The following is a 26042-nucleotide window of genomic DNA, read 5'->3' as shown; positions in this document are numbered from 1 at the left end:
GTCAAGTTCAGCTGTGAGGTTTGCAATAACGCAGAACTGATGGGGCGACCAATCTTAAATGTGGTGCAGCATGCAGAAGTTAAACGGTTCAAGTTGAAACATTAGGAGTGAATAAAGATAGTGTGAAGTACTATGCTATTAAAAAAAAATCACAATGAACCATAGAATCATTAAGATTGGAAAAGACCTCTAAGATCATCAAGTCCGACCGTCACCCCATCACCACCATGCCTGCTAAACCATATCCTGAAGTGACACATCTACATGTTTTTTGAACACCTCCAGGGATGGGGACTCCACCACTCCCCTGGGCAGCCTGTTCCAATGCCTGACCACTCTGTCAGTAAAGAAATTTTTCCTAATATTCAATCTAAACCTCCCCTGACGCAACTTGAGGCCATTGCCTCTCGTCCTATCGCTAGTTACCTGGAAGAAGAGACCAACACTTGCCTCACTACAACCTCCTTTCCGGTAGTTGCAGAGCACAATTAGGTCCCCCCTCAGCCTCCTCTTCTCCGGGATAAACAGCCCCAGCTCCCTCAGCCGCTCCTCGTAAGACTTGTGCTAAAGATTTACTAAAGATGACACATATACAGTCCTAGTGGGAAAGCAGTAGTACCATACCATAGGTACGGAGAGGGCTATAGCAGGCGATAAAGGGAGATAGTAATGTGTTATACATCTTTGTTCTTTCCAATGACTACTTGGATTACTGATGTCCAATATAGCATAGAATAGATAAGCAATATAGTATGTATTGCAGTTGTTCTGGTCTCCACCTCTTAGTGTTTCAGTGGATGACAACATTAATGTTTACACACAGAAATGGTATTTTTTATGGAGACAGGGATCCCTTGTGCTTGCTAATGCAACAGTGAGCAAAACAAGAAATATTTAGCTTGCCAGCTCGGGTTCTTTACTGCATTTCAAAAGCTTTAACATAGAGCAACTTTGAACCTGCAGGTTTTTCCAGTTCTCTGAAGTAGTTGCAAAAGTTGCTGCTGGGCTGGCTCTCAACATCACAGAGCTGGATCATGACAGTCGTGACTTCAACTTCAGTCCTTTTCAGGATAAAGGTGATAATTTTTTTGTCCCTGTTTTATTAATGCACTATCTTAATGTATGCCCTGTGTATTTTCTGTATTTGGTTTAGCTACCTGCTTAGGTGTAGTATTTGGATTTAAAATCTAAATGCCTTACAGCCTTCACGCCTATATCTTCCTTACCCCTGTATGGCAGGGAAGAAGTGTAGACTACTAGAAGTAGGGGAATAAAATACAGAGAGACTGACTTGTTCGTGCTTGTGAAGGGGAGGCTGTAGCAGAAGCAAGTGAAAGTCACATCCTGGGTTAGACCATCTGAGTGAAAAGATTTGCCAGACAATTAAAGTGCTCATTCTCCCTTGAAAGATAGTATTCAGAATATTTTTGTAGACGAAGATGTTTCTGGCAGCCCCGGCAACTCTTTTCTACTTTTCTGGAAAATATATTCCTTTTGCCATGAAAGCAAGGTAGTTTTTAAAATAGATAGTAAAAATAATACCAGCCTTATAGACAAACCTTCCCCCTTTAATTTTTGTCTTTTTTTTTTTAAAAAAAACCAACAACTTGATACAGGGCAAATTGAGAATTTAAGTTCCCTTAATCCAGTGGCTTGCTGTTTTAAAACCTGAGTCAGCATCAAAATAGCAAAGCTGTCTAGAAGACTGGGACAGCTTCTCCCATTTTGTCTCCCATAAGGCTGTCTGTTCGGGATAACTGCAATGCTGCGGGAAAGCACAGTGCCCCCGTTTGTTGTTTTCTGTTTCCCGGTGCAGTCCCTTCTGCAAGATTGCTCTTTCCTGCCAATACTTACTCCAGATAGGTGGCAATGCCACAAAGCTGGCTTGTGTTTATATGTTGAAGATTCCTCTTTTTACATAGTTGAAGTAGCTTCTCTGTGTTTAGTCTACTGGGAAACTGTGAGATTGAAGTGACAGAATTTCTCTGTTGCCCTTGCAGCTCTGATAATTAAAAAGTTACCATGGGTTATTTTGTAGTGGATCATGCTTTTATGCCAGTTTTATAAAGTACCTTCCATCTCTGATCAAAAGCTTATTAAGATCACGAACTTTGTGATCAGACCGAGTCAGATGCAAGTCTGACCTTAGTCTCTGTTGCCCTTGAGCCCTGTTCCGAGGTGTTGCCCCGGTTTTGTCGCTCGTCCGTGGTGGGTCGGTGTTGATGTACCTTGGACAGTAGCTGCGTTGTGTCCGTCTCCCCTCCTTTGCTCCAGCGAGCCGCTGACAGGCCGTGTCGGTGAGGTGCAGTCACTTACCAGATAACTCAGACTCTTGGGTCAGTCTTTACTGTGTTATATTTTATTTATGCAATACACATCCACTAGTTAAAGAGAAATGATACAGACGTTAACCAGGAAGCAGTTATCATTTGTCCTGAGATATTGCATACCACAAACGGTAGGATAGGAAAAACCCCATGGTTTTAGTTGAGAAAACATGGCCTTATTTTCCTTACAGTTTTACTAATGGAATTCCTCTGGCACTGTTGAAGTTGCTTCTTGTTTATATTGATGTAAATGAGAGGAGAACTGTGGGGTTTGTGCATTATGTGGCTGTGTCTCCAGGCCCTCAGGATGGAGTTTCTAGATGTGACAGATGTCTTTGAGGTAATTTCCAGTTCCCCCTGCTCTCCTTAGGGAGAAGTTTCCTCTGTGTATTCGTACTCCTGTTCAAATGTATTCTTCAGAAATGCATGACTTCAATTAAATAAACCCCTCGAATAAGGTGCTTCTAATAAAAAGAACAAAAGTGTGATATTAGAGTGATCCATTTTTACTAAGGTCTTATTCATGCATGGCCTCTTCAAAATAATAAATAAAAATTTAAAAATAATAAATTGAAATAGTAATTATGATTCATCAAAATAGTTAATGATGTAAACAGTTTTCTAAACTGTGACTGTAAAGCAGCATTGTAGTATAGCCCCTTATTCCCTTTGTGTATAGAAAAATGTTATAACTGGGTTACCATCTGGTTTTGTGTGCTCTCTGTCCCCTTTTCCAAGGCAGGTAATCTAAGCCTGTGCATTTAGCCTCAGAAAACACATATTTGTTTTACGCCTTGTAATTTTTTAAGATTATTTTTAATGGATTTAATATAATTCACATTCAGATTTCTTTATGCCATTTTTCTTCAGTATGGGAACGGAAACTGTTGAAATTACATGACTTCGGCAGCCAAATGTTTCAGGGGAATCTAAGATGTTTGTGAGCCTCTTGCTAAAAGCAAACACGTAGCTGGTAATACTAAGTAATGCAGTACTTAGGCTGAAACCGTGCTCCTTAATGTGGCCTGAATTTCCAGAAAAAAAATGAAAAATTACCTGCGCTAGGCATAATCCTGTTACCTGCTGCTGGGGTGGCTGGAGTAGGGCTAGCAGTACGGGCTTTGACCCGTGGCATTTTGATCTTTGTCATCGGGTGTCCCGTCAGCACAGTGTTAACCTCTCTGCCTTATCCTTCACTCTTGCTTTTGCCATTTTAACCTGAGAAGAGCAATTTTTTGACCTGTTTGGGATTTTGGAATGGGTTTGGTTTGTTTGCTTTTATTGTTTGTTTGTTTTTGTTTTGTTTTTAACCATGTGCAGAGTCCTGAAAGTATTCCAATGGAAGTACAGCTCTCCATAGCAAATTTAAGCCTGCTAATAATAGCTGGCTTTTTTTAGCTGCCTTTCACGGACCTGTTAGAAATGTCCCGTTGACCCTCCAGGGTTTTGGAAACCAGGGGCTGGAAGCTGCCGTGCTGATGGATACCTGGATGAATCTGCAGGAGACTGCCAAAAATCCTCAGCATAGCTGAGCCATTTTGTTCCACTCCTGCTGATCAGATAAAGCTTTTTAGGCCTTGCAGGAGCTGTTAGGAAAAAATAAATGAATACTGATATTTCCTCATTATCCCTGTTAGAACTTACTCTGGCAAGTTTTGACAGGCTTGTTGTTAGATTTGGGCTATATGAAAGTGTGGCAGGAGAACCATAGGTAAATATCCTGTTAACTGGAAAACACACTTTCTCTCATTTCTGTTGCAAAGGAAAATGAAATACGCAGTTTCTTAATTGGCGGTTCTATGTACAGAAAAATGAAATAAACTTCAAAATGACCTCTCTTGCAGTTTCTATCTATCTGGAGTTTGTTGGTTTTATTTAAAGGGACGTCCTGTCCTGTGGCTCTAGATCGCCTGGTTTAGCTGTCGTGAGTAGAACACGACTGAGTATGTATGTCTGCTTCGTTCTGATGATGAGATAAAGTTAACTTTTGTGTTGTTTGTCGGCTCTCAAAATATTTTCATATATTGAGCTCTGTGTGTGTGATAAAAGCTGTTCCAAAGTGTCTCTTTAAAGTGTATAAAAACCCAAAGTGAAAACCTCAAAAAATGACCATGATCTGCCCTCATCTCATTCTTTTTTTTTTTTCCCCAGAGTAGTTTTCATGTAATTGGCAGAACTTGAAATTCAATTAGATCATATGACAAAATGTAACCTCTGCCCAAAGTTTAATGGTAATGGGTTTCTAATAGAGGAAATGGTTGCAATATACATCGTAATCCTGTGGTTTTTCAAGTCGCGCCTGTGTGCTTGACTTCACTAGCATGAGTAATTACATGAAAATCAGCAGGGTGACAATGATGATGGCATTAAGCTTGGTGTGAGTTTCATAATATCAGAACCTCAGGTAGCTTTCAGATACACGCTGGGTGAAGGCCCACATCATTCGTTAGTTCTTTCTGAACACTCTCCTTGGTGGTCACAGGCCATTAAATAATAGATTTTTGACATGGCTTATGGCGGGTCAAAAGACAGTTCCTTAATTTATATTGTATTTGAAGTGTTTGTTACAGCAGGAAGTGGATTTTAATTTGTTTTATTTACATTTCTAATGTGTATATTACATGTTTTTTTTGTTGTTCCTGTAATGCCAAGTGCCGTCTAGGTAAAAACGAAGAAAAGGCCTCTGCTCTGATATGTCGTTAAGCTAAATTGATGTGTGTGTTGTCATTTTATCTCACACTTACCTAGTGGCCTCTCTTGTAGCCTGACACCATGACTAAATCCTTAAACCCTTTGCCTACATTGTTTACATATTGTTTGCTCCAGAGCAGGGGGGACTGACATATTCCATCTGTATATTATAAATTAAGTTCATATGCAGCATGATTGAACGGCAGACCAGTTACTGCTTCCTCCCCCCTACAGTATTTTTTTTGTATTGTTTATATGAAAATACCAAGTTTGAAAACAGAAACAAAAACAGATGTTTGTGTTAAGAACAAGGAATTAAAAAAACCAAATTAACTGGGTAATGTAGAGGAGAAGCTGAGACTCTTAAGCTCCTATAGCTTGCCTCTTAAGATAATGTACACTAGAACACGTATGTATTTCTCAAGTGATGGTGTTTATGTACTGATTACTGATTTTTCATTTTGTTGCCTGATGATGCTTCTAAAGCAAGCATTAAATAACAACATGCATTAAATGACAGGTCCTCCAGCCAGAAGTCAGAACTGGAGGCCTGTGCTGTGTCCTCTTAACTGCTTCCTTATTGCACTGCAGAAATGAGTCCCCAGACTTTCAGACTGAGGTGCCTCAAGGCTCCTTCCAGTTTTTCCTTAGACAGTTGCAGTTTTGGTTTTTTGGTTTGTTTTTTTTTTTTGTTTTGTGTTATTTTCAATTTAGTTCATTAATATTTCTGAGAGCGCGCTGTAGGACTCTTATTGGAGTGACACCACTTCCTGCACTTGCAAGAGAGATGAGTTTTTATTTGACTGCTGCCTTGTGCTGTTCGGAACTAAACCACCAGTTTGCATCACTGTGTATTTGTCTAGCTTTCAGTTAGTCTCTACTAATACTGGCCCTAAGGTGACTCGTCGAATTAATTCCTCTGTTAAATAGGAGCTTGCATCTCCTGTGACCGTTTCATTCCTTTGCTTTGGGAAACAAAACCCCGGGGGGGGAAGGGGAAGGCTTAGAGTCTAGGCAAAAAAATCCTGCAAGTCTGCGTTCAGGACTATCCCAGCTGGTTCCCGCACCTGAAGTGTCAAGTCTTCTGTTTGAAAATCAAGCACCTAAATTACTGTTTTCTTTCTTATTTTTTAGTGCAGTATGATGTTACTGTGAACTAGACATTGTCAGGCATGACACCTCAATTATGTCAGCTTGTTTTGAGCTGGCAAACCAGCATAAAAATTTTAATAAGATTATTAAATAATGCAATGAAGGTTAACCTGTTTCCTTCGGGGAGGGATCGAGTCTTTAAAATGCTTGTTAAGTTTGTGTGAATGTATGTATATATAAGCATGCTTACAGAAATTGTGAAAATCTCGGGAAAAGGTATGGATTTGCTAGTAGCTATAGATATGTCTGAACTTGGACCACCAGATTGTTTGGGTAATCACTGTGTCTGAAAATTACATAGCTTGTCTTCCTAAGTATCAGGAGTCATGGGGATAAATTACAACTGTGGTTAAAATACAAAGTAATTACAATGTGGTATGTGAATTTTGTGAATGAGGAGGAGAGGTTTCTTTGGTTTTTTTTCTTGCCAAAGCAAATGAGATCCACATGTGTGCATTTTAACTTGATTTTTCTGTTCTGTGTTATGTATGTATAAATAGGACTGATATGCTTTACCGTTAATCCATGTAGCTTTCTTCAGATTCATAAAACGTCTTAAACTCTCTCACTTGGCAGCATACTAAATGCTAAAAGCAGAAATATAAGAAAATAATTCTCCTAGTTTATTTATACCAGTTACATTAGAAAACAAATACTGTAAGTGGTCTGATTCATCCATTTCTGTGCCCCTAGAAACTCTGCACTCCTGGCTTTTGCCTCTCACTGTGGCAGCAGCAGTTCCAGTCACCTCTCTTCCGTGTCACTCGCACTAACATGCACAAGCGCATCGCTTCTGTGCTTGGGTTTAATTAATCATCCTGCTCATTAATAACCTTAATCTTTGGCTGTCATAGACGGATTGTCCTGTTATGAATTTGGTCCCCTTGAAATAACAACTAGAAAGCAAACTATCGTCTCCTTCCCTGTCTAGGTAGAGGCAGTAGCATCTCACTTTAGGTCAGTGTTATGCACAAGAGCTTTCTCCTTGTACTTGGCAGTAGTTAGCCAGAAAAGTGCTAAGAGAAGTTTAAGGTCCTTGGTACTTTTGCGATCCTCTCACTATGTTTCCTGTCAAATTTATCCGTTTTGTATAGGCAACAGTATCTCTTTTGAACAATTAAAAATACCTTCAGTATGAAGATTTTTGGCAGAAAGCATAAATAATGGTGAACATTGTCTCCCTTTCTCTGAATTAAAATAGAAAAATACACTCTTTTTTTTTCTGCAGAGAAATAGATGATCCTTACATGTTGAAATAGGAGGCTGAACCCTTCTGTTTAGGCACATACAATTCAGTGTATTTGGTAGCAAAATTATTGTACCCATTTTTGTAGAAGGTGGGACTTTGTGTAGAAATTGTATTGGTTTTGAGTGTTTAGAGCATTGTGCAAATACGCTGTTAAGAAGTGTCTCTGGAAGAAGTTGCTGTGTGTATAAAGAGCCGCTTTCCAAGTGTAGCGTTCCAGGTGTGCTCTAACATGGAGTGGTTCACAGTGCAGGTTGACTGATCCCCTGCCAAAGTCTTATGAGCACCTTTTTTGTTTTCTCAAATGCCTGCATTTGGTGGGAGTCGCACTGAAACTACGGTAAGCGCTGTGCGTACCTGGAGTAGTACAGTTTCTGGCTCCGAGATGGACCTCACCTTCTGGGTAGACAAGGTGCTGCAGAGACAGAGAGGACAGGGCAGTGGCAGCAAACGCCATGTTAGTGCCCTTATTACAGTGGAGTGGAGTTAGCTATAAGTGCTAAAGGGGAGGTAAAACAAAAGCCTTTGAGGGATGGAGCAAAGGTGGTAGGAGAAGCGTGGCAAAGCAGAAGACTTAGAAGGGACGTAAGGCCAAAGGAGGAGGTGGGAGACAGCTGTTGTTCAGGAAGAGCATCCTCTGGGCAAGACGAGGAATTCCTGTCGAGACCTTTGCCTGGGTTGCTTCTTCAGCAGTTCCTGCCAATGTAACTTTGCAGTGGTTTAGTTTTGCACTTTTACCCTAAAGCTGTGAGTCAGTGGATAAGGAGAAAGGAAACTTCTTCCGCTTGCTAAGCTTCCTGGTGTCTGTGGGAGAGACCCTTCCCCTCCCCAGGTCTGAGGTAGCGAAAGGGACACTGCCAGCTGTGCCAGGTGTTTGCTTTTTTGCTTGCGTGACAGGTGTCCAGTTCTTGCTTCAGTTCCTGCTGTGGCAGCTCTTGTTGGCACCTGCCTGATCACTTTCTCTTCGTTAAAATCCTTGTTGCCTTTCCTCTGAGGGGGTGGAGGTGGCACACCAGTGGATTTAATGTGTCATTAAGCAAGTCTTGAAAGCACTCAGAGAGTCTTATGAGTAGGAAGTGTTCTGATAAATGCAAGAGTCTGGTTTTCAAATCCATTATTTCACGTTTGGTTTATTTACCTTTTTTTGCCGTTTCAACTCACTTTCTGCAGTTTGGAATTTCCCACACAATCCGCATGCCGTTTCGCGAGCAGAGGTCTACATGTCTTGCAAAGCAGTGAACTCTGTTTCTGACTCTCTTTCAGGTGCAAGTATGGACATAACAGCCTATGATGATTACTCCAGTCCACCGCTTCAGAGATATTGAAAGGAAACCTGAATACCTCCAGCCAGAAAAGTGTGTTCCACCTCCTAGCCGCGCTTCCCTGGGAACAATGTGGTTTATTCGAGATGGCTGTGGTATTGCATGTGCTGTCGTTACCTGGATGCTGGTGTTCTATGCCGACTTTGTAGTCCTTCTTGTCATGCTAGTTCCATCGAGAGATTATGTTTATAGTGTCATCAATGGCACACTGTTCAACACCTTGGCTTTCCTCGCTTTGGCTTCACATTTTCGTGCTATGCTGACAGATCCAGTAAGTATATCTCTCTCTGTATGTCTCGGAAAGAACCAGGCGGTGTTTTTCTTGTCTGCTAGATGTTGGGTAACTCAGTTGCCGAGTGAGTGGCAGGTTTAAACAACTTTTGTGTGTCTGCCTGCTGAGTGAGGCTGCTGATGTGGTATGCTAATTTCTCATCCCACTCAAGTCAGATGCAAAGTCAAGGACCCAGTTTTAGATTCCCATTGTGTGAGCAGCACCACTTTTTGCACTGGGAAGGAGAGTGTTTATCTCTGATGCTGTTTTGTACCCAGTGGCAGATCTCGTGTTTGTGGCTTGTTGTGTCTTGACAAACAGGAAAGCTGGAAAAGCTGGTTTCGGTTGTCTGCCTTGGCAAGTAGTGCTTCAGCAGAATGGAGCAGAGCGTGTGTTGTTTTGAAAAGCCATCTTGCCATCTCTCGCACTAGTGATTTAGTTGAGTGTACTAAACCATGCTGAAATAAATGCTGTGCAAGCATGCTAAGAGCTGACAGTTCTTAGGCAGGCGGGAAGCGTCGGAGATGTAAGACCCTCTTCTATGTCTCCGTAGCACATTGTTTTATGAGAGATCTGGTCTGCTGCTTTGTTGTCTTTCAACTAGTGCGAAGATACCGTTTAGTACCATGATGCTTATTCTAAGTGGCCTGTGATGGTTTGTTTTGCTTATTAACCTCTGGGCATTAGATTCAGTTCAACACCCCATCTCCGCTAGTCAGTGGAAGGAAAAACAAGCTTAGGCTCTGCTTGGCCCCTTTCCTCCTAAGTGTTCTTGTTGCTGTTGGGAGTGGTGGTGTGCCTCTGATACTCTGTTCCTTCTGAATGTCGTTCCTACCTGAAACCTGGTTAGGTGCCATTAAAACTTTGGTGTAGTCTTTGTTTCTTAGTTTCCAGCTGTCCCAGAAGCCACAGCACAGCAGAAATGGCTTGGTTTGGGGTAATTTCACAGTTTATGGTAAAGACTGATGCACGCTACTGCCTCTGGGCAGAACTGTAAGCAGCAGCTGAGGCTCTGAAGCTTCTGGTCAGTGAACTCGGAAATATAGGGTTGCAGCAATTTGTTATATAGTTGATGTCCTGGGGGTTCTCGTTGTTGTGTTTAGTTATTGAATGTTGTGTGGCTTTAATGCCTAGGGACCTTCAGGTCACGGGAATTATTTTGCAGAGTTAGCAGGAACTCTTTTGAAACAAAAGCTGTTTTCTGAAGCAGACTGGGCAAGCAGTGTTGGAGACACAGATACAATCTCTGCAGAGTAATTGGGAAAATATACTTTAATTCATGGGTAGTGGGATTTTTGTGTGTGAATGGTGATAGCCAGTACACTTTATTTTTTTTAATTATCCTTTGTAGAGCTTTTTGTGAGGAAATCAGCTAAATGAAATGCAGGAGGGAAGATAAAGTGAGGGGATGCAGCAACATTTGGCAGGCACTGGAGTCAGGGATGAAGGAAGCTTCTGGGGTATGAAGAACTAGAGGCACGTCTAGTATCAGAACGAAACAGAAAGCACTGCTGAGGCAAACAAATAGACATTCTTATTATAAATAAATGAATACCTGAACTTTTCAGAACTGATAGTGTGTGTCGTGCTTTTCAGGAGCTGCTTCCTGTGGGTTCTTGCCAAAAACATTACTAAGATTTTGAGCTTTGCCCTGTACTAAAGAGAGAGAACATCAGGTGTAACATTTTGTGGAAATTGGTCTTGGTAATTTTTAAATTGGTCAGGCCTGTTGAGAGGTTTCTGTGGAAAAACCCAAAGACCACTGAGGAAAGCCTTATAGTACCAGTTTAATGTGCAGGTCTCTCACTGACGTGTATTGTTTATTGCTGTTGGGAGGTTGTATAGATGTGTTAAAGAGACTATTCCATCAGATATCTGTTAAAATGTTACATTCCCTGCTTTTATTTCAGTATAAAAGCCTTAGATCCACAGAGGTGCGTCTGTGCCAGTGTACCAGCACTGATTTCATACAGCACATTTCATGACCTTTTTTTTTCTTGTTTCCCCCTGGAGCCCTTGAAAGGCTGGAAACTCTTGAACTCCTGCAGCAGCAATATGTTACTGCTTAAAGACACATATTTAAAAGTGGAAATTGCACAGCTAAGTATGTTTTGCCTAGTCTTATTCAGGTGGGAGGATTCTTAGCGTTCACTGTTTGAATGTTAAACCCTAATTTAAATAACAAATACACAGTGGAAGCATAGCTATAAATACATGAGGCATTTACTAGCAACTCTTAATGTACACAATGATACTTCAGAAGTAGCTGCTTCTACTGGAACAAAATATCTGCAATTTCCAGTTTGTGATATGAAACACTGGCATGATAAATTTGTTGATAAATGTGAAGAGAGGGATGAGGATTCTTAAATATTTTAATGTTACTGTAGGATTACAAAAGACTGATTGCTTAAGTGAGGATTTACTGCTGTTTAAAAGAAAACAAACCGCCAAAATGATGTTTAAATATGTGGTTCCGTATATTAGGACTTCATTTTAACTTATTTTCTGAATCTTCTTGCTGATCTTCTTCCTGAAATGCTGTTGATCCTAGGGAAGTTTTTATTTCTTTCTCTTCCTTCTCCTCCCATAGTTTTAAGTCTTTTGGTCTGGGGTTGTTTTTTTTTTCTGATTTGTTTTTTGTCTGCAGGGTGCTGTACCCAAAGGTAATGCCACAAAGGAGTTCATCGAGAGTTTACAGCTAAAGCCAGGACAGGTGGTTTACAAGTGCCCAAAGTGCTGTAGCATCAAACCTGACAGAGCACATCACTGCAGGTAAAGTCTTTTCTGAGGACTGTTCTTTTATCAGAATCTCAAGGATTATCCAGTGTGAGTTGATCTAAATTATTATTGGAGTCTGAGACTGGAGTAGTTAGATTGAGAGACTGGCATCCAGATTCCGTCGCCAATAGCACCACACACGTTCAAGCTTCTCTGAGAAAATCTCAGGCCTTTTCTCACAAGTTCTCATCTGTAGCAGGCTGGGGTCACTTCTTGCAAAGTGGGAAGCACTGCAAATGAATGCTGCCTTGACACCAGACCTGTAATTGACGTTCTATAAATTTTCATGTAAGCATGACTTAGAGACGTTATATACCAGAATGCATAGAAATCCATAAAATATAATGTCTCTCACAAGGTCAGTGTTCCTTCTATTTTTGTTTTTATTCATAAATCCATTTGTCTGACTGTAGATTCTATTTAGAAGTTATATTTAAGTTAAAGATAAAGTTCAGGTAACTGTACGTATTTTTTAAGAGTTCCAACTTCCGCACTTTTATTGAGTCCTGTAACTTTGTTTTGTGCTTTGTGACAGCTCAGTACACCTCCTGATCTGTCATGTCCTTTCTTTTTCTGGTAGGATAAGCTTCCCTGAAGAGAGTAACCGGTAGTGAGCTCTTTAGTACTAAAGGCAGCGAGCAAAAAAAGTAACTACTTCCTAAAATTCTCTTCTGCTTTTAAAGCAAGCGAACCTGCTTTCCAAGAAGTAGTTAATGAGATTGCACTGGTGTCCCTTCCTTAACTACTCAAAATACTGAGAGAGCTCGTAGCAGGGTTACTGCTGGTTCATGCAGGGGTCTTGGGGTGAGGGGCGGGGGATAAGCGGTAGTGAGCTGAACAAACATGTTCTGCTGTTTACAGTTTTCATATTTATTTTCAGAGCTTTGGTTTGCAAAAGTTTTTCTTTTTTTGTTGTTTTTTTTATTTTAATCAAAATTAGAAGTTGGTTATTTAGCTGGAGCAATGTGATCATGCCTATCACTTATTAATGCTACTGTAAAATCCCCTCTGACACTTCTTCAATTATGAATGAGACTTTGCATCTAAAATGCTGTCTTGCTGATGACTCACAGCATAGGGAAATGAAGACAACTCTTTGGCTAAACACAAAATCTCATCTCCATGGTCATTTTTTCTGTGCTTTAAGATAATTTTTTAGACATTAGGATTTGGAAACTGATACACTGAGCACTGATGCTTTTGAGAATCTTCAGGCAAACATTGTTTTGTGGAGTAGGGAGATTTATTTGATTTCACACATCAAGGTTCTGCATGTACGTTAGCAGGAGATACTGCTAGCTGTATGCCTGAGGGACCAGGGTGCTTTTTGATTCATACGCTATTTTGTGAGTCCCCCATGCCCAGTGAACTACTTCTGCCAGCGTTTGGAAGCTGGGTGTTTGAGCAGGGGTAGAATGTCTGAGCATGGGCAGTCGCTGCTGCCTGTAGTTTTCAGTCTTGGTTTCTGTATTTCCTTTTCCACCAGCTAGTTTCATGCTCTGCCTGTCATCCAGCTGCTTTTGCTACGTGTACATGGAATAAAACGTCTCCTCTCAGCCTTAGCTGCCTCCTTCACCAAGGTCGTCTTTGGCTTGGCTCCTGCAGGTTGTACCTCTGGGGAACTAGGACCTAGGAGCGATTGAAGAGGTTGCTTGGGTACTTACCTGTTTTGGAGCCCAAGGGAAGCATGTATGCGTGTGAACACAGTAAATTAGACCACAGGGAGCCATCCTCCTGTTTTACACCGCCTGCCCCGCCTCCCCCTCCCCCTTTTGTTTTATTTAACCAGTAATTAATACTGGTCGTATGAAGTATGATGGTCTCTGGCAGATAATTTGTTTTTACTGTGCCAGCTGATTTTAGTCTCCATGTAGCTCAAAAATAATTTCAAGCTGCTTATTCGAGCCAGTGGTAGGGTACCAAGCCTGCCTGGGGAGAAGCAGCCCTTGACCTGGCCCCATGCTGAGACGCTGGGGCCTGCCTGACCAACCTCTCTGTTAGGATCAGGGCTATAGCAACTCATTTGTTTTTCAGGCACGGCATCACGACATGTATCCTTGGGGATTACCCCCCACCACCACATAGAGTGAGTGCAAGGCTGTTCTGATGGAGAGATTCTCTATGATTTATTCATACATGCTCGTAAGAACGTGTTTATGTTTTTGTTTGAGGTTCCCTTAAGCATTTGGGTGTGGAAGTTTATTGTTTATATTAAGGTCAAATTATTTTTTGTTCTAAAAAGAAAAATGAAATTAGCAGAGCCCTCAATGCTTTCTGTTTCAGTGTTGCCAGAATTGTTCTGGAATGGCTGTTTCCTTTCTGGGTCTGTTATTTGTTTGGTTTGGGGTTTTGTGTTTTTTCATATTTGATTTCTGTGCTTGTTTGTGCAATGTGGTATCAGGAGACTGCCTTTCGTCTCCTATCATATGAGAAAGCGACAGGGGAAAAAGACTTCCTTTATTATGTGAGTTGAAGTGGTTACTGACTAAGCAAGAGAATGATGTTCAGACAAAGTAATAATCTTTTAATTATTTGACTTCTAGCCACAATGTGCGTGCTGGCAAGAATTTGAATTTTGATTTTTTTATTAGTCTGGTTTTGTGAAGTGCTTTAACATCTAATGTTACCTTGAATGTATATTGTGGTACTGAGTTCCTGACCGACTGCCACAGCTGTTTTATGCTGGTATGTGGCTTACCTTGATGTCAAGAATATTTTTTTAATGCTTTATTTAATTTTCTGTTTTTGCAAGTTCCTGCTACCACCTAATGTTTGTAAATAAACCTTAGTCTGTTATTGGCAACTCTGAAAAATATTCATTACTGCTTTTCATGTCTTTCTGGGTTTTGTTTGTTTTTAATCTGTGGGCATTTTCACAGACCAAATAGGTTAAAACTAAACTAAGTGACAGATTTTTTTTTTCTTCTTTTCTGTCTGACTGAGTGTATTATTCGAACCATATTTTGGCAGAACCGCTAATGTGAGTATTATGCTAAGGTGTCTTACGTGGCATTGATTTTTTTACAGTGGTGATTTGGTATTGTATGGTTCATTTTGAACAGACATAGTCAAGTGAGCCAACCACAAATATAAATGTGGTGACCAGTAAATGTATTTAGGTTCAAATTTCACCTCTGATTCTTTCCTTTAATTTCTGTGCCCCCCAAGCCCCGGTGAAATCTTGTGTTCCTGGAATGAAATGTGCTATAAATAAAGACCTGTATTGTTTCAGTGTTTGCAAGAGGTGTATTCGGAAAATGGACCATCACTGCCCGTGGGTCAATAACTGTGTAGGAGAGAATAACCAGAAGTACTTTGTACTGTTTACAGTAAGTATTTTGCAAGTGGTGTTTGAGTTTGCCCAGTGGGCAGCACTGAAATGCTGTGTGTAGTCTGTGAAGCAGCTCCAAAGGCTGGCTGGCTCTTCCCTCCTGTTTCAGGAGAACTTTGCAGGGAACTGTTGCAGACTATTGTTTCACTGATTAGGGAACACACACAACACAACGGTGGGGGGAAAAAAGGCATCATAGGAAATATTTGCCAGGGTTTTGTGAGGTTTGTGTTGACAGTTGTTCCGCGCCTATTTCTTAATGCAAGTGGTGTTGAGCTCTTTGAGGCGTGGGCCATCCTTTTGCACCGTACTGTGGCTGGTAGGATCCCAGGCCATATGTAGGCTTCCTACATGTTGTAGTTGTATGAGTACTTGTGTGGGATCATATAATAAGAGCTGTTGCCACATTTTAAGCGAGGAGTGGGAAGTCTGCATCCCCTTTGGCAAGAATTGTGCACCTTTTACTTGCAAGTGGTTTATTTTTGTACTTGAAAACCAAGGAGGTGTGTGACTTTTTGTACTATATCCGTGGCATCGTGAGTAAGAGAACAGGAGTGCAAACTTGAATACTACATATTTATGGACAGGTTGATATCTGTTTCATCAAAGCGAACTGCAAATATCCCGTGGGAGTAGTGTGATCATTACACGGCAGAGTTTCAGTGATGCTCTGTTTTATTAATAAATCTTTTGAGACATCTGTAGGTTCGAGGAAGAATGTTCTCATATTACCAAGTAAAAAGGGGGAGATTTTCAGTTAAATGGAAAGGCTTATTGTTCTGTGGCGTGATTTGTTAAGATGTGGATTACAGAACAAAACAAATCCTGTTTCTTTCCCTTGAGCAAGGGTTTTTTCACCATGAGGAGTGAGCTACGTGTTTTAATCCTATCAAAAGGTTTCTGTTAAAACTGATATCTGCTTTTAAGCAGGCTGTATTAAACACTTAACGTAGTGGCGAGAAACAAGGGTTACTGGTTTTGTTCTTGGTTATTTTTTTTGAGACCTGAGGAGGTGAAACAACAGCAGCATGCTCAACTTGCAAGGAAAACCAAAATACTTTCCTATCATCTTTCACTGCTTCCACAGGGGTTTCTCGTAACAAAATCTCTCTCACTTCCCATCTCCGCCAACCTTTGTCAAAGTCATTAGGTTCAGGAGAGTCATCTTTTCAGCCCTGTCTCGGTAAATTGTAGTGTATGTGTAGCATTGCATATAGTGTAAAGCTTTCTGTTACAAAGCTAAGACCTAATTTGAAACAAAAAGGATTGAGTACAGTGTATTAAAGCTGGAGAGAAACTTTCCATGCCAGTGTCTGCCTGAGGGAAAAATACTTACTAAAAAAAAAAAAAAAATAATTTTTCTGAAACTCACAGTGGAAGATAGATAAAGTGCTTTTTGCAGTTAAAACAAACTAGCTGTTGTTTCCCAGGGAAATTATAGTGCTCTCACGAGCAAGGACGTAAGCTTTGACAACATGATACCTCGATGTCAGAGCTTTGCTGTTCTCTGAAAGTCGCGCTGTACTTGGCAGAGTACTGTAAGCGGTGTGGAAGGCTGCGCTGGGGCACGGGAGCCTGGGTGTTTAGTCCAGCTGGCTTTGAATTAAACAGTGTCCCTCCTGGGCACTCAGAGCTGGTAGTAAGGCCAAAATGAGTCTCTGTAGTCTTGGCGTTTGCCGGCCGCAGGGTGCTTGTTTCAGGAGTGGTGGTGTGGTGTGTGAGAGGGCTTGGTGGTTTTTGGGGTGGTTTGGGTTTGTTTTTTTGAAGTCTTAACACTTTGCTTTATTTAAAGTGTATGGAAGATTTAGCATTTTGGTCTTTAAACTTACCTGATACCTATATTGCATCCTTTATTCTTTATTTTTCAGATGTATATAGCACTGATTTCCCTGCATGCTCTAATCATGGTGGGATTTCACTTCTTGTATTGCTTTGAAGAAGACTGGACAAGTGAGTAATAACAAAATATCTTGTTAAAATATGAGATTAGCCTATGAATAAGACATTATAATGTCGTTTGCTTGTAAGGCAACCCCGTTTATGCTGGGTTTAGAAGAATGATATCAGGGCTCTGCTATGCTATCTCTGTGTTGGGGTTTTTTATGATCAATCCTGGAACTTCATAATTCTTTTTGACCTCCTGGGATCTCTGTCCTGAAAAGTGCTGTTTCAACTTAAGCCTGATACTGCCTAGGGAGAAGCTGAGATGTAAAGGCACCTAGATAGTATGTATACAATAATCTACTGTTGACATGAATGCAGCACTGATTTCCTGAATGCCAATACAAGATAAGAAGAATGTGTACGCTTTTTTTAAAAGGGTAATGTGAATCATTCTTGCAAGACTGCCAGGAAAACATGCTAACTCCGATCCAAAAATCCACCCTCACAAGAACAAACAATTCCTTTGCACGCAAAAAAAACCCCACCAAACCCTGAAACAAACAAAAAAAAACCCCAGCCCTCACTCTGGAGCAGCCAGTGAGTAAATTTTCACAAAGCGTTGAGATGTGTTTTTAAAAACAGAAATGGGTGTAGGAAGTCCTCTAGATAATGCTGAGTCAAGCAGCAAGCTGTCAAAGAATGTGTGTTCAGATGTTTGTGCTGCTTGTGGATTTTTTTGGAAGAGCATTAGCTTCATTTTTCTTGGAGTTTCAATTGTATCATGCAATATAATGGCCGGCTTTAGTTTATAATACTGCAGAAGATGGGTACATATACACATACGAACTGAATTTGACAAGGTTGTTCTGCAGTTCAAAACTTTGTAAAACAGCTGCCTAGCTGTCACTGAGAATGTCTGGATTTGACTACGGTGACCAGGGCCATAGGGGCAGGATACATCAAAAAACAGAGTCTCCTTTTGCCCGCTTTCTCAGAGCTTGTATCTGTGGGGGAAGCACTTTCCCACTTGTCCAAGGTTTAGGTGGCAGAACTGAGCAGTTATGAGAGATGGATCTGTTGTTCCAGATGCCTTGGATTTGTGCTGATTGTGTTAGCCCCTGATTATGGAGTATCTGTTAAAGCTGAACATCTCATGAGAAAAATAGGGGGGTTTTGGTGATACTCATTCTTGGATTTCAGGAAAATCTGTAGGTTTTCTGATATTTACAACACTCAGCACTATGATTTTTGCCCTATAACATTTTCCTTCCTCTTCCTTTCTTCTGCTCCTGTTTTACAGTTATCTTCTTTTCAGCTCTTGCTTGAGTTTGCACCATAGAATATGAGGGAAAATAAAAATTTGGCTTAATCTGCATTTCTTTAGGTGATGACTGAGAGCAGTCATGAAAGGAAGCACACAGTGGTGTGCTGCAGAAATAATGGTGCTACAGAATTAATGATCCTTGTGTCCTGACCATCAGCTTGAGATTTCCGATGGGACTTTATCGCTGTGGAAAATATGTAAAGATTAAGGTTGAAGAGAGAAGCTCCAGGTGAAATGGAGTAGAGAGGAGTCCTAGCCAGTGTGCTGGGGAAACACCAAAGTGGCAAGGAAAGTTGCATTCTTGAAGTGTTCCAGGGGTTTTTTGGTTTTATTTTCTTTCTGAACTTGCAGGAACAATCATTTCATTGTTGAATATCCTCAAGAATGTCAGCGCTTCCCTGTGCACCTTTTTTGAGCATGGTGATCACAGAATTTATTTCGACAGTTTGAGTATGGGAAACTCGTGGCTTAGCATGTGTTTTGCAGCTGCTGCATTACCTGTCTCTCCCCTTCCAACTCCATTGTTTTGTCTTCATAGAATGCAGTTCCTTCTCTCCGCCAACGACAGTGATTCTTCTCATCCTGTTGTGTTTCGAGGCTCTCCTATTTCTTATCTTCACCTCGGTTATGTTTGGGACCCAAGTACACTCCATCTGCACTGATGAAACGGTGGGTGTCTCACACTCTCTCCTTTACCCTGTCTCTCTCACTGTTTGTAGAAACAGTGAAGGGCTGCAGGATTTTACCTCACTGCGTGGGGAATTCATGTATGTGTACCCTTGGAGGAAAGATCCAGTGTAATAAACTGAGCTGGCACAGCGCTGGGTTGTGCTCTCTGGAGGTTACTGTGAGAAGCAGTGTGCACCTATGTGTTGGCTGGGATGCTGTGTTGACAGTACCTCTGATAAGGTAGGCGTTGGTAACTGGGATTACTCAGAGAGTATTTGTCCCTGTGGGTTTGGGAACCTTTTTCCTTTAATGAAATGCTTTTACATTGGTATTGTCTGACATTCAGCTGTGTGTCCCCTGGTGTCACTATTTACAGCTTTATGTGCTGGAAAGCGAAGTAGATGGGGGAGGGATATATATATAGATACATATATATACACACACACACACACACACATATATTTCTTTTAGTCTGGATTATTTCCAGTTTTAGCTGCTTGCTAAACAGTTCCAAAACTCTTGCCAGAAGGAAAAAGAAAAGGGAGTGGAGTATGCTCATGGAAGCCTGCTGGGCCACCATGTCATCCCCAGTTCAGAGGTGGCATAGCAGAGGTCACATAGCAGTGTTGCAGTCCATCATGTGTCCCTGCATGTCCACTTCTGTAAAGATGGAGCTCGTGACTCCTGGGGATGTGCCCACACTTGTGAATATTGCCGGCCTTCACCAAGCATGCTCAGATACCTGAATTAACTGGAGTGGTTGAAGAGAAGCGATAGTGTTAAAGGAGTGGCAACTCTTATTTCTTCCTCTGCCTCCTTTAGTTTTCTTTCCCCTTCACTTGTTTGCCCATGGCCAGTCGAAGCTAGAATAGGTGGTTTTGTGGCCGTTGGAGAGCTGTGACTGCCATTATAGACCGTAAGCGCCCAATGCTCCCGAGTCTTTTTCATGGTACTTTTTTTTCTTTTATGCTTGGCTTCTGCAAGAAGCTGATGTTCACACTGTGGCTCTTTTGTGTTCAGAGGAAGACTTCAGCTGTTCTTTCTGCTGGGGAGAGCCCCAGGAAGAAGTACAGTGTCGTACAGAACAACAAGATCCTGCCGAGCTGGGAGTTTATCAATAAGCACGTAAATTGGCAATGCTGTCTTTGAAATCATCACCTGAATTCCTCAATCTTTGAAACCTGGCAAGAATTTTTAGAGGCGGCTTCCTACAGCCAGGCACTCAAGTCCCCTGATTTTTCCCTTTACCTCAAATTCTGGGAACTCGCAGACATTGAAAGAACTTATGCCACAATCTAAAACTAAAAATGAAATATGGGCTCCCCCTGTTGGGTTGTGGGGTTTCGTTTTTGTCTTGTTGTTTAATACTTCCAGTGAGGAGTTTGCTCTGGGGAAACTTTTATGCTGTCCATGATACTTCTCACTGATGATTTTGCTAGCCGTGAGCTAGCTGTGTCTGGCAACCAGTCTGTTTGGAGCAGAGGGATACTTCCAGGTGAAATTATTCCTGGTGTGGTGGCTTGCAGTGTTTGACTTCACATGTTAGAGACAGGACTGTGTCTTGTCCTTTCTCACTTCACTCTTCCAATCACTGGGGGATCTCATTCTCCATCTTGTGTGAACTGTCCCACGGGGATGGTTCCTTTCTGCCTGAGGGCCCTGGAACCCTGGTAGTTTGCTGTTGTCTCTAGAGGTGACATTTGCCAGGGATCAGCACAACTCTTTGCAGTTGCCCCACACTGTGTTCTGCAGAGCTCCCAGAATTGGTAATTTGAGACACACAGGTGTGTTACAGCGCATTAATCTGTAGCACGGGAGAAACATGTAGGTCAGGTGAACCTTACCTTGCAAAAGATCCAAAGTTAAAGAACAGAGTGATGTTTCTGCTGCTGTAGCCGTGGAAGAGTAATGCTCTCCAGTGACTGCACTCATTCGTTTTACTTCTGTGGCAGCCAGGCGTAACTTCCGTGAAAGACCAAATTAATTTTGTGATTTTTTTTTTTTTGATAGGATACAGATATTTTATTTTTTTTAATGATTGACTAGTGAATGTTTCAGCTGACTGCTTGATGGCTTATTTTTGTTCTCCTGCTAACCTTTACTAAACAATGCCAATGATTTCTCTCGAATCGGTACCTTGTTTAACCCTTTCTCCCTGCTGTCAGCCCACGCATGTTTTAGCAGTGATTCCAATGAGACATGGAGAGGCACCAGGTAGACTCAGCTACACTGAGCCATGGGCACTTCCTGAGCTTGCTTGGTGAATCTGGGAGTGTTATAGAGATTATCTTTGGGTTTGTGGGTTTTTTTTTTCTCGGTCTGCAGGCTTGTGATGGTTTCCTCTAAAACATCTCCATCTGGTTAGCACATAACGCTTTCAGCCATTAAAGCCCATACTTTGGTTTTAGGTGGTGGGGGTTTTTTTAATTGACATTAGAGGTAATTGGAGGGCAGGTCTGAAAAGGTTCGATGAAATATCTAGGCCTGAACAAAGTGAAAGGAATTTTATTTCCAAGGAATATTTTCTATCCTTAATATTTTTTCAGTATAAAACAATGAGAAGGAAAGGCAGTAGAGATGCATTTTTATTTTTTCATTCCATCCTTTGGATAAGGGGTAACTGAGAGTAGACCTTCCCCCAAATCCAGAAACACAAAATCTGAGTGTTTGACTGAAAATGTGATATTTCTGTTTTCAGGGAATAGAACAGTTGAAAAAGGAAGAGAGAAGATGGGCTAAAAAAACAAAATGGATGAACATGAAAGCAGTATTTGGCCATCCGTTCTCTATAGCATGGCTTAGCCCATTCGCAACACCAGACCAAGGAAAAGCAGACCCGTACCAGTATGTGGTCTGAGGAATTCCTGACCAGCATTTCCACTAAAATAGAAACATATTACAGCACTACTGTTATAAATTTTCCATGAATGTTTAAAAAAAAAAAAAAAAGGGCAAACCAAACTTTTTTTATGTCTATTAAATGGCTGATAATTGCAGAGGAAAAAAAAGCCCTGTATTCCACAAGTTTAGATAATTCTATATCTCTGGCTGAAATTGCTGCTGCTTTTCTTTTTTTTTTTTTTCTTTTTTTTTTTTAATCTTGTTAACTTTACTGGCCTTTGTTTCTCTCTGCTTTCTGTATGGCATAACTAATGTGAAGGGGATCCTCTTTCTCTGTTGTGACCCACCTCTTCTGAGTAGATTCTTATGCTGTCTCCTGACTGTGATGAGCTCTGTGGAAGACATATGAGTGCCAACAGCCCCACACAGACTTTGGACCTCCTGAAGGAGCACATTGCTCTTTCCTAAGTGAACCTGAACGGGGAAGCAGACACTTCACTTACCAAAAGGTGCAAGACGAGAACGTGACACAGCGAGAGAGCCAGTTGACCTGGTGATTGCCTACAGTTAAAGTACTTATGACAAGTGTTGCCAACACCAATTCCCACCCCACCCTTGTTTTTGCTTCCAGCCACAGAACTGATTCCATCTTTCTGGCATTATTTTGTCTGTTCCCTCCCTTTTGTGCAGGAAGTTGTTGCCCTCGTAGGGTAACTGTGGCAGATTTAGAAGACCCTTTGGATTATTAAATGCCTTACACTTGCAGGAAAGAAAGAAATCTAATTTTCAAGTGTTTAGAATAGCAGAATCACCTTGTTTGTGTGTGTTTGTCTTGGTAAATGAGTTGTTAGAGCAATGACTGCTAAACAGCATTAATGTGAAAAACTGACGTGAATGCCCAGAGGGCAGACAGATTGCTATAAAGGCTAATATTGATGGGATGTATAGGTGTATCGGGGTGATTGATTCCATATTCTTAGCTTTGTTCTGGTTCAGAGCTTTGTAAATCTTCTCTCGTACTTATGCATACATGTCTGTGTGTGTAGAGACACACACGTGTATGTGTGTTTTAAACTGGGAAATACTGATGGTAAGGAGTATGCAGACTGTTACAAACTGTGTGGTGATGAAAGTGGGAGGGACAGAAGGCATTCCAAACACGTGTAGAGCTAAACCATTCATAACTACAACTGACTCCTTGTGTTCAGGCAGAAATTTTGTTATATTTTTGGATTATGACTCCCATGGGCTCATCAAATGAATTGCAAACAAAGGTGAAATACAAATCAGTGTGTCCATGACTTCCAAGGAATCTTTTCTTTCCTTGGTTTAAAATAAAATGGTTTGTTTTTTGTTTGTTTGTTTGTTTGAAAATGTCCTGTTTAGACTGCTTCAAAGCCATGGGGGAAGGGAGGGAAATCAGGGAAGGAGAAATGTAATGGATGTCTCTTTTGGAAGTAATGTGGATGCTGCATCTTTTCAATCTGTCAATGCTTCCATATGGAAAACAAATGCAATAAAACTTTTCCAAAAACCTGTTTTCTCTTATTTTCTTTCTTCACTTCAAACGTTGGGAAAAATCTGTAACAGTTCTCTGAACTTTCACTTCTGTACGCAAACATGCAGAAGCATGTGAAGGTTAATTGAGCGTTCAACTTTTAAGTTTAAAAATTAGCTAATCAGTAATACACTGATCTGTTAATCAGTGGTTTTATTTCACCACTTGGAAGAGGCTGTCGGTAGCTGCTCCGCTGCGCAAGTGGGCTGTTCGGGCAGCCCTGCGTGCTCAGGGTTAGACCGTCAGGAGTGCGCTGTGATCTCTGCTGCGGGGCTGCACGCGGGGAGCCGCAGGCTTGGTGGGAAGGCTGTGGAGGAACCTTTGCCCACACACTGCTGTAGCGAAGAAAAGTTTAGGTTTTGTTCTTATAATGCTGATACTGCCAGTAATGGAAAGCTGTTGTTAATAAGTTAATAAGCTCTGATTTTAGTATGCGGTGGTGTTTTTCAGAGAACGCTCCCAGCTGGATAGTTACAGGCTGGATCTTTGGCCAGGATCAGTTCGGCTAGTGAGATGCTTGCAGGTGGTAACTTGGACTGGTAGAGAATCCAGCCCTGAAACTGTGTTGATGCAAAATCAAATGTATTGAGGGGAGGCTCTTTAGTCACTGAGGCAGTTAACGAATGAATCCGCCTCTCTCTACAGTTCATTGCTTTATGCAAACTCCACCGGTGCACGTTCCAGTTCTGGTTTATTGCAGTTACCCTTACTCTCTGTGCGTTTTGGAGGAATGTTGATTACATTGTTCTGGTGTTTTTGACCATTGTGAAAAAATAGGTAATTGGTCAGTTTTTCCTGTTTCAAACAAATGTGAATTGTTAAATAGCGTTGTGTAGTATTGACATTTTTTGGTCTGTTTTTGTTTTAAATGAGGCATCATCACAGCTTGCAGCAATGTCCGTCAGTACCTGCCGGGTGTGTCTCGGTAACCGGGGGCCCTTTACCTGCACTGTGCGACCTGGTGGTGCAACGTGACGCAGTTGGAATGAAACTAAATGTGGGGCAGCGTTGATACGAGAGGCGGACTTGCTGATGTCCTGATGGGAAGTATCTTCTCAGGCAGGGCTACCTGATTTCAGGTGCTAGTTCTGTTTTAGTGTGGCCAAGAGAAGCAGAAGGACGATCTCGATTAGAGGCAGGGTAATTCTTTTTGGAAAAGCAAAGTGGTCCTCCAAGGAGAATGGAGTGCAGGGTGCTCCGGCAGGGAAAGTCGGCCCAAATCACAATTTCTGATAGCAACGCTTCCTGCGCCTTCCCCTTGATGGACAGATGGTTACAATGCTTGCCTCTTCTGTTCGCTCTTTCCTTTTTGGTTATTAAAAGCCTATTAAAAGAAATGAAGGCGTTTCTTCTAACGTGCAAGAACTGTCCTGCAGATCGCTTCTGGGTCGGGCGGCGCAGCCCAGCAGCCTCCTCTGGCACGGCGCAGGAGCAGATGCTGAGGGCAATAGCGGGAGAAGCGGGGTGTATCCTACAGCATTGCAGTGCTGACAGGTCAGCCTTGTCTTGCTGTCCCCGTGTTTGCAGCGTTGTACCTCTGACTGAAATGAGAGTCTGGAGTTTTTTGTGTTTCTCTGTGTATGTTTTCTCTTTTCAGTATTTGTTCAAAATTACGTCATTTGGAACAGTGAAAGATGATGCTTTTGGAGCACTTTTCTTTTTTACAGTAAAATAGCTGCGTGATGAGAAAGAGAAACAGGTGTTGGTTTAATGAAGTACAAAATTCTCACTTTCTAAAATAGTGATGAGAGATTTTGGGTAAATATATTTTTAAAAAAAATTTCATTAAACCGTAATGAAATGTCTTCGACAGTTGTGCATTCCTTCCATCCTCCTTAAATTTTTTTTAAGGCAAAACCTCACGCCCTACCGACTGTGGGGCAAACAGCCAAAATTAGACCAGGAGGCGATTTTTAAAACTTTGGCTCATTTTCCGTGCGTGCCATGAAGGGATTAATGAGGTCGGGCTGGGGGAGAGAAAGCACACCCCAGCCCGCTCTGATTGACTGCTCCCGAACCCGGCCGCAGTAGAACCTCAGCCTGACCTTGCCTGTCGCCTTGGCTGGCAGCTGCTCCCCAGAGCAGGTGAACGGGGGTTTTTGGAGGGGGAAGAGGGGTTGCTGCCCAGAAGTGTTCAAGATCCCGATTCAGATGGCGGCATGGATAAAACCGGATTGTGCCTGTGATGACGAGCACCGCTGCGGTCCCGGCTGGCCCGGCGGCGAGGTGAGGACGGGCGCCGGCCGCGGCAGCAGCAAGCGTTGCGTCCCGAGGGGCCGGAGGCTGCGAGGGGTTTCCCCCGGCACAGGCGAGCAAGCCCGGGAGCGGAGTGCAGGGACGTGCGCCTGTGCTCGGCGTTGTGAGGTGCACGTCTGTCCTTCGGGGCTTGGATGCTTCCCGAGGTTGCAACCCTGAAGACTTCCATTTTGGCATCGTGTCATTTCTTTCTCCGCGTCCGCTGCTGGATTTCTCCTAAGTCAGCACGAGAAACGAGGCATAAATGAAGCTTACAAGAGCTTTGCGCGTAATTCCTCGGTTTGTGGTGTGTTTTCTCCCGGGCCTGCTCGTGCTGACTCAGTGTTGCCAGAGAATCGAGCTGCTGCTGTGCTGAAATGTTGTGTTATTTATAAATCTTACTGCGAGGG

The 26042-nt window shown here is 41.9% G+C and overlaps 1 protein-coding gene across 7 annotated transcripts in view; it reads left to right on the top strand.

Annotated features, from left to right (window-relative positions):
- ZDHHC3 (zDHHC palmitoyltransferase 3) overlaps nucleotides 1-26042 on the top strand; it is a 34019-nt gene that overhangs the window by 3271 nt on the left and 4706 nt on the right. For 4 of the 7 annotated variants that reach the window (XM_075418830.1, XM_075418829.1, XM_075418831.1 and 1 more), the window contains exons 2-6: nucleotides 8680-9009; nucleotides 11660-11784; nucleotides 15023-15119; nucleotides 16990-17071; nucleotides 18868-18998. In XM_075418830.1, the coding sequence (XP_075274945.1) occupies nucleotides 8704-9009; nucleotides 11660-11784; nucleotides 15023-15119; nucleotides 16990-17071; nucleotides 18868-18998 (741 nt within the window). In that variant the 5' untranslated portion in view covers nucleotides 8680-8703. Of the gene's footprint in view, nucleotides 1-963; nucleotides 1077-8679; nucleotides 9010-11659; nucleotides 11785-15022; nucleotides 15120-16989; nucleotides 17072-18867; nucleotides 18999-21696; nucleotides 23379-26042 lie in introns of those variants that run through there. The other 3 variants (XM_075418834.1, XM_075418833.1, XM_075418828.1) reach the window with 3 other exon arrangements.

This window comes from Opisthocomus hoazin, chromosome 4, assembly GCF_030867145.1.
Source record: "Opisthocomus hoazin isolate bOpiHoa1 chromosome 4, bOpiHoa1.hap1, whole genome shotgun sequence".
Taxonomy (NCBI): Eukaryota; Metazoa; Chordata; class Aves; order Opisthocomiformes; family Opisthocomidae; genus Opisthocomus; species Opisthocomus hoazin.
This window is presented reverse-complemented; position numbering and strand designations above follow the sequence as displayed.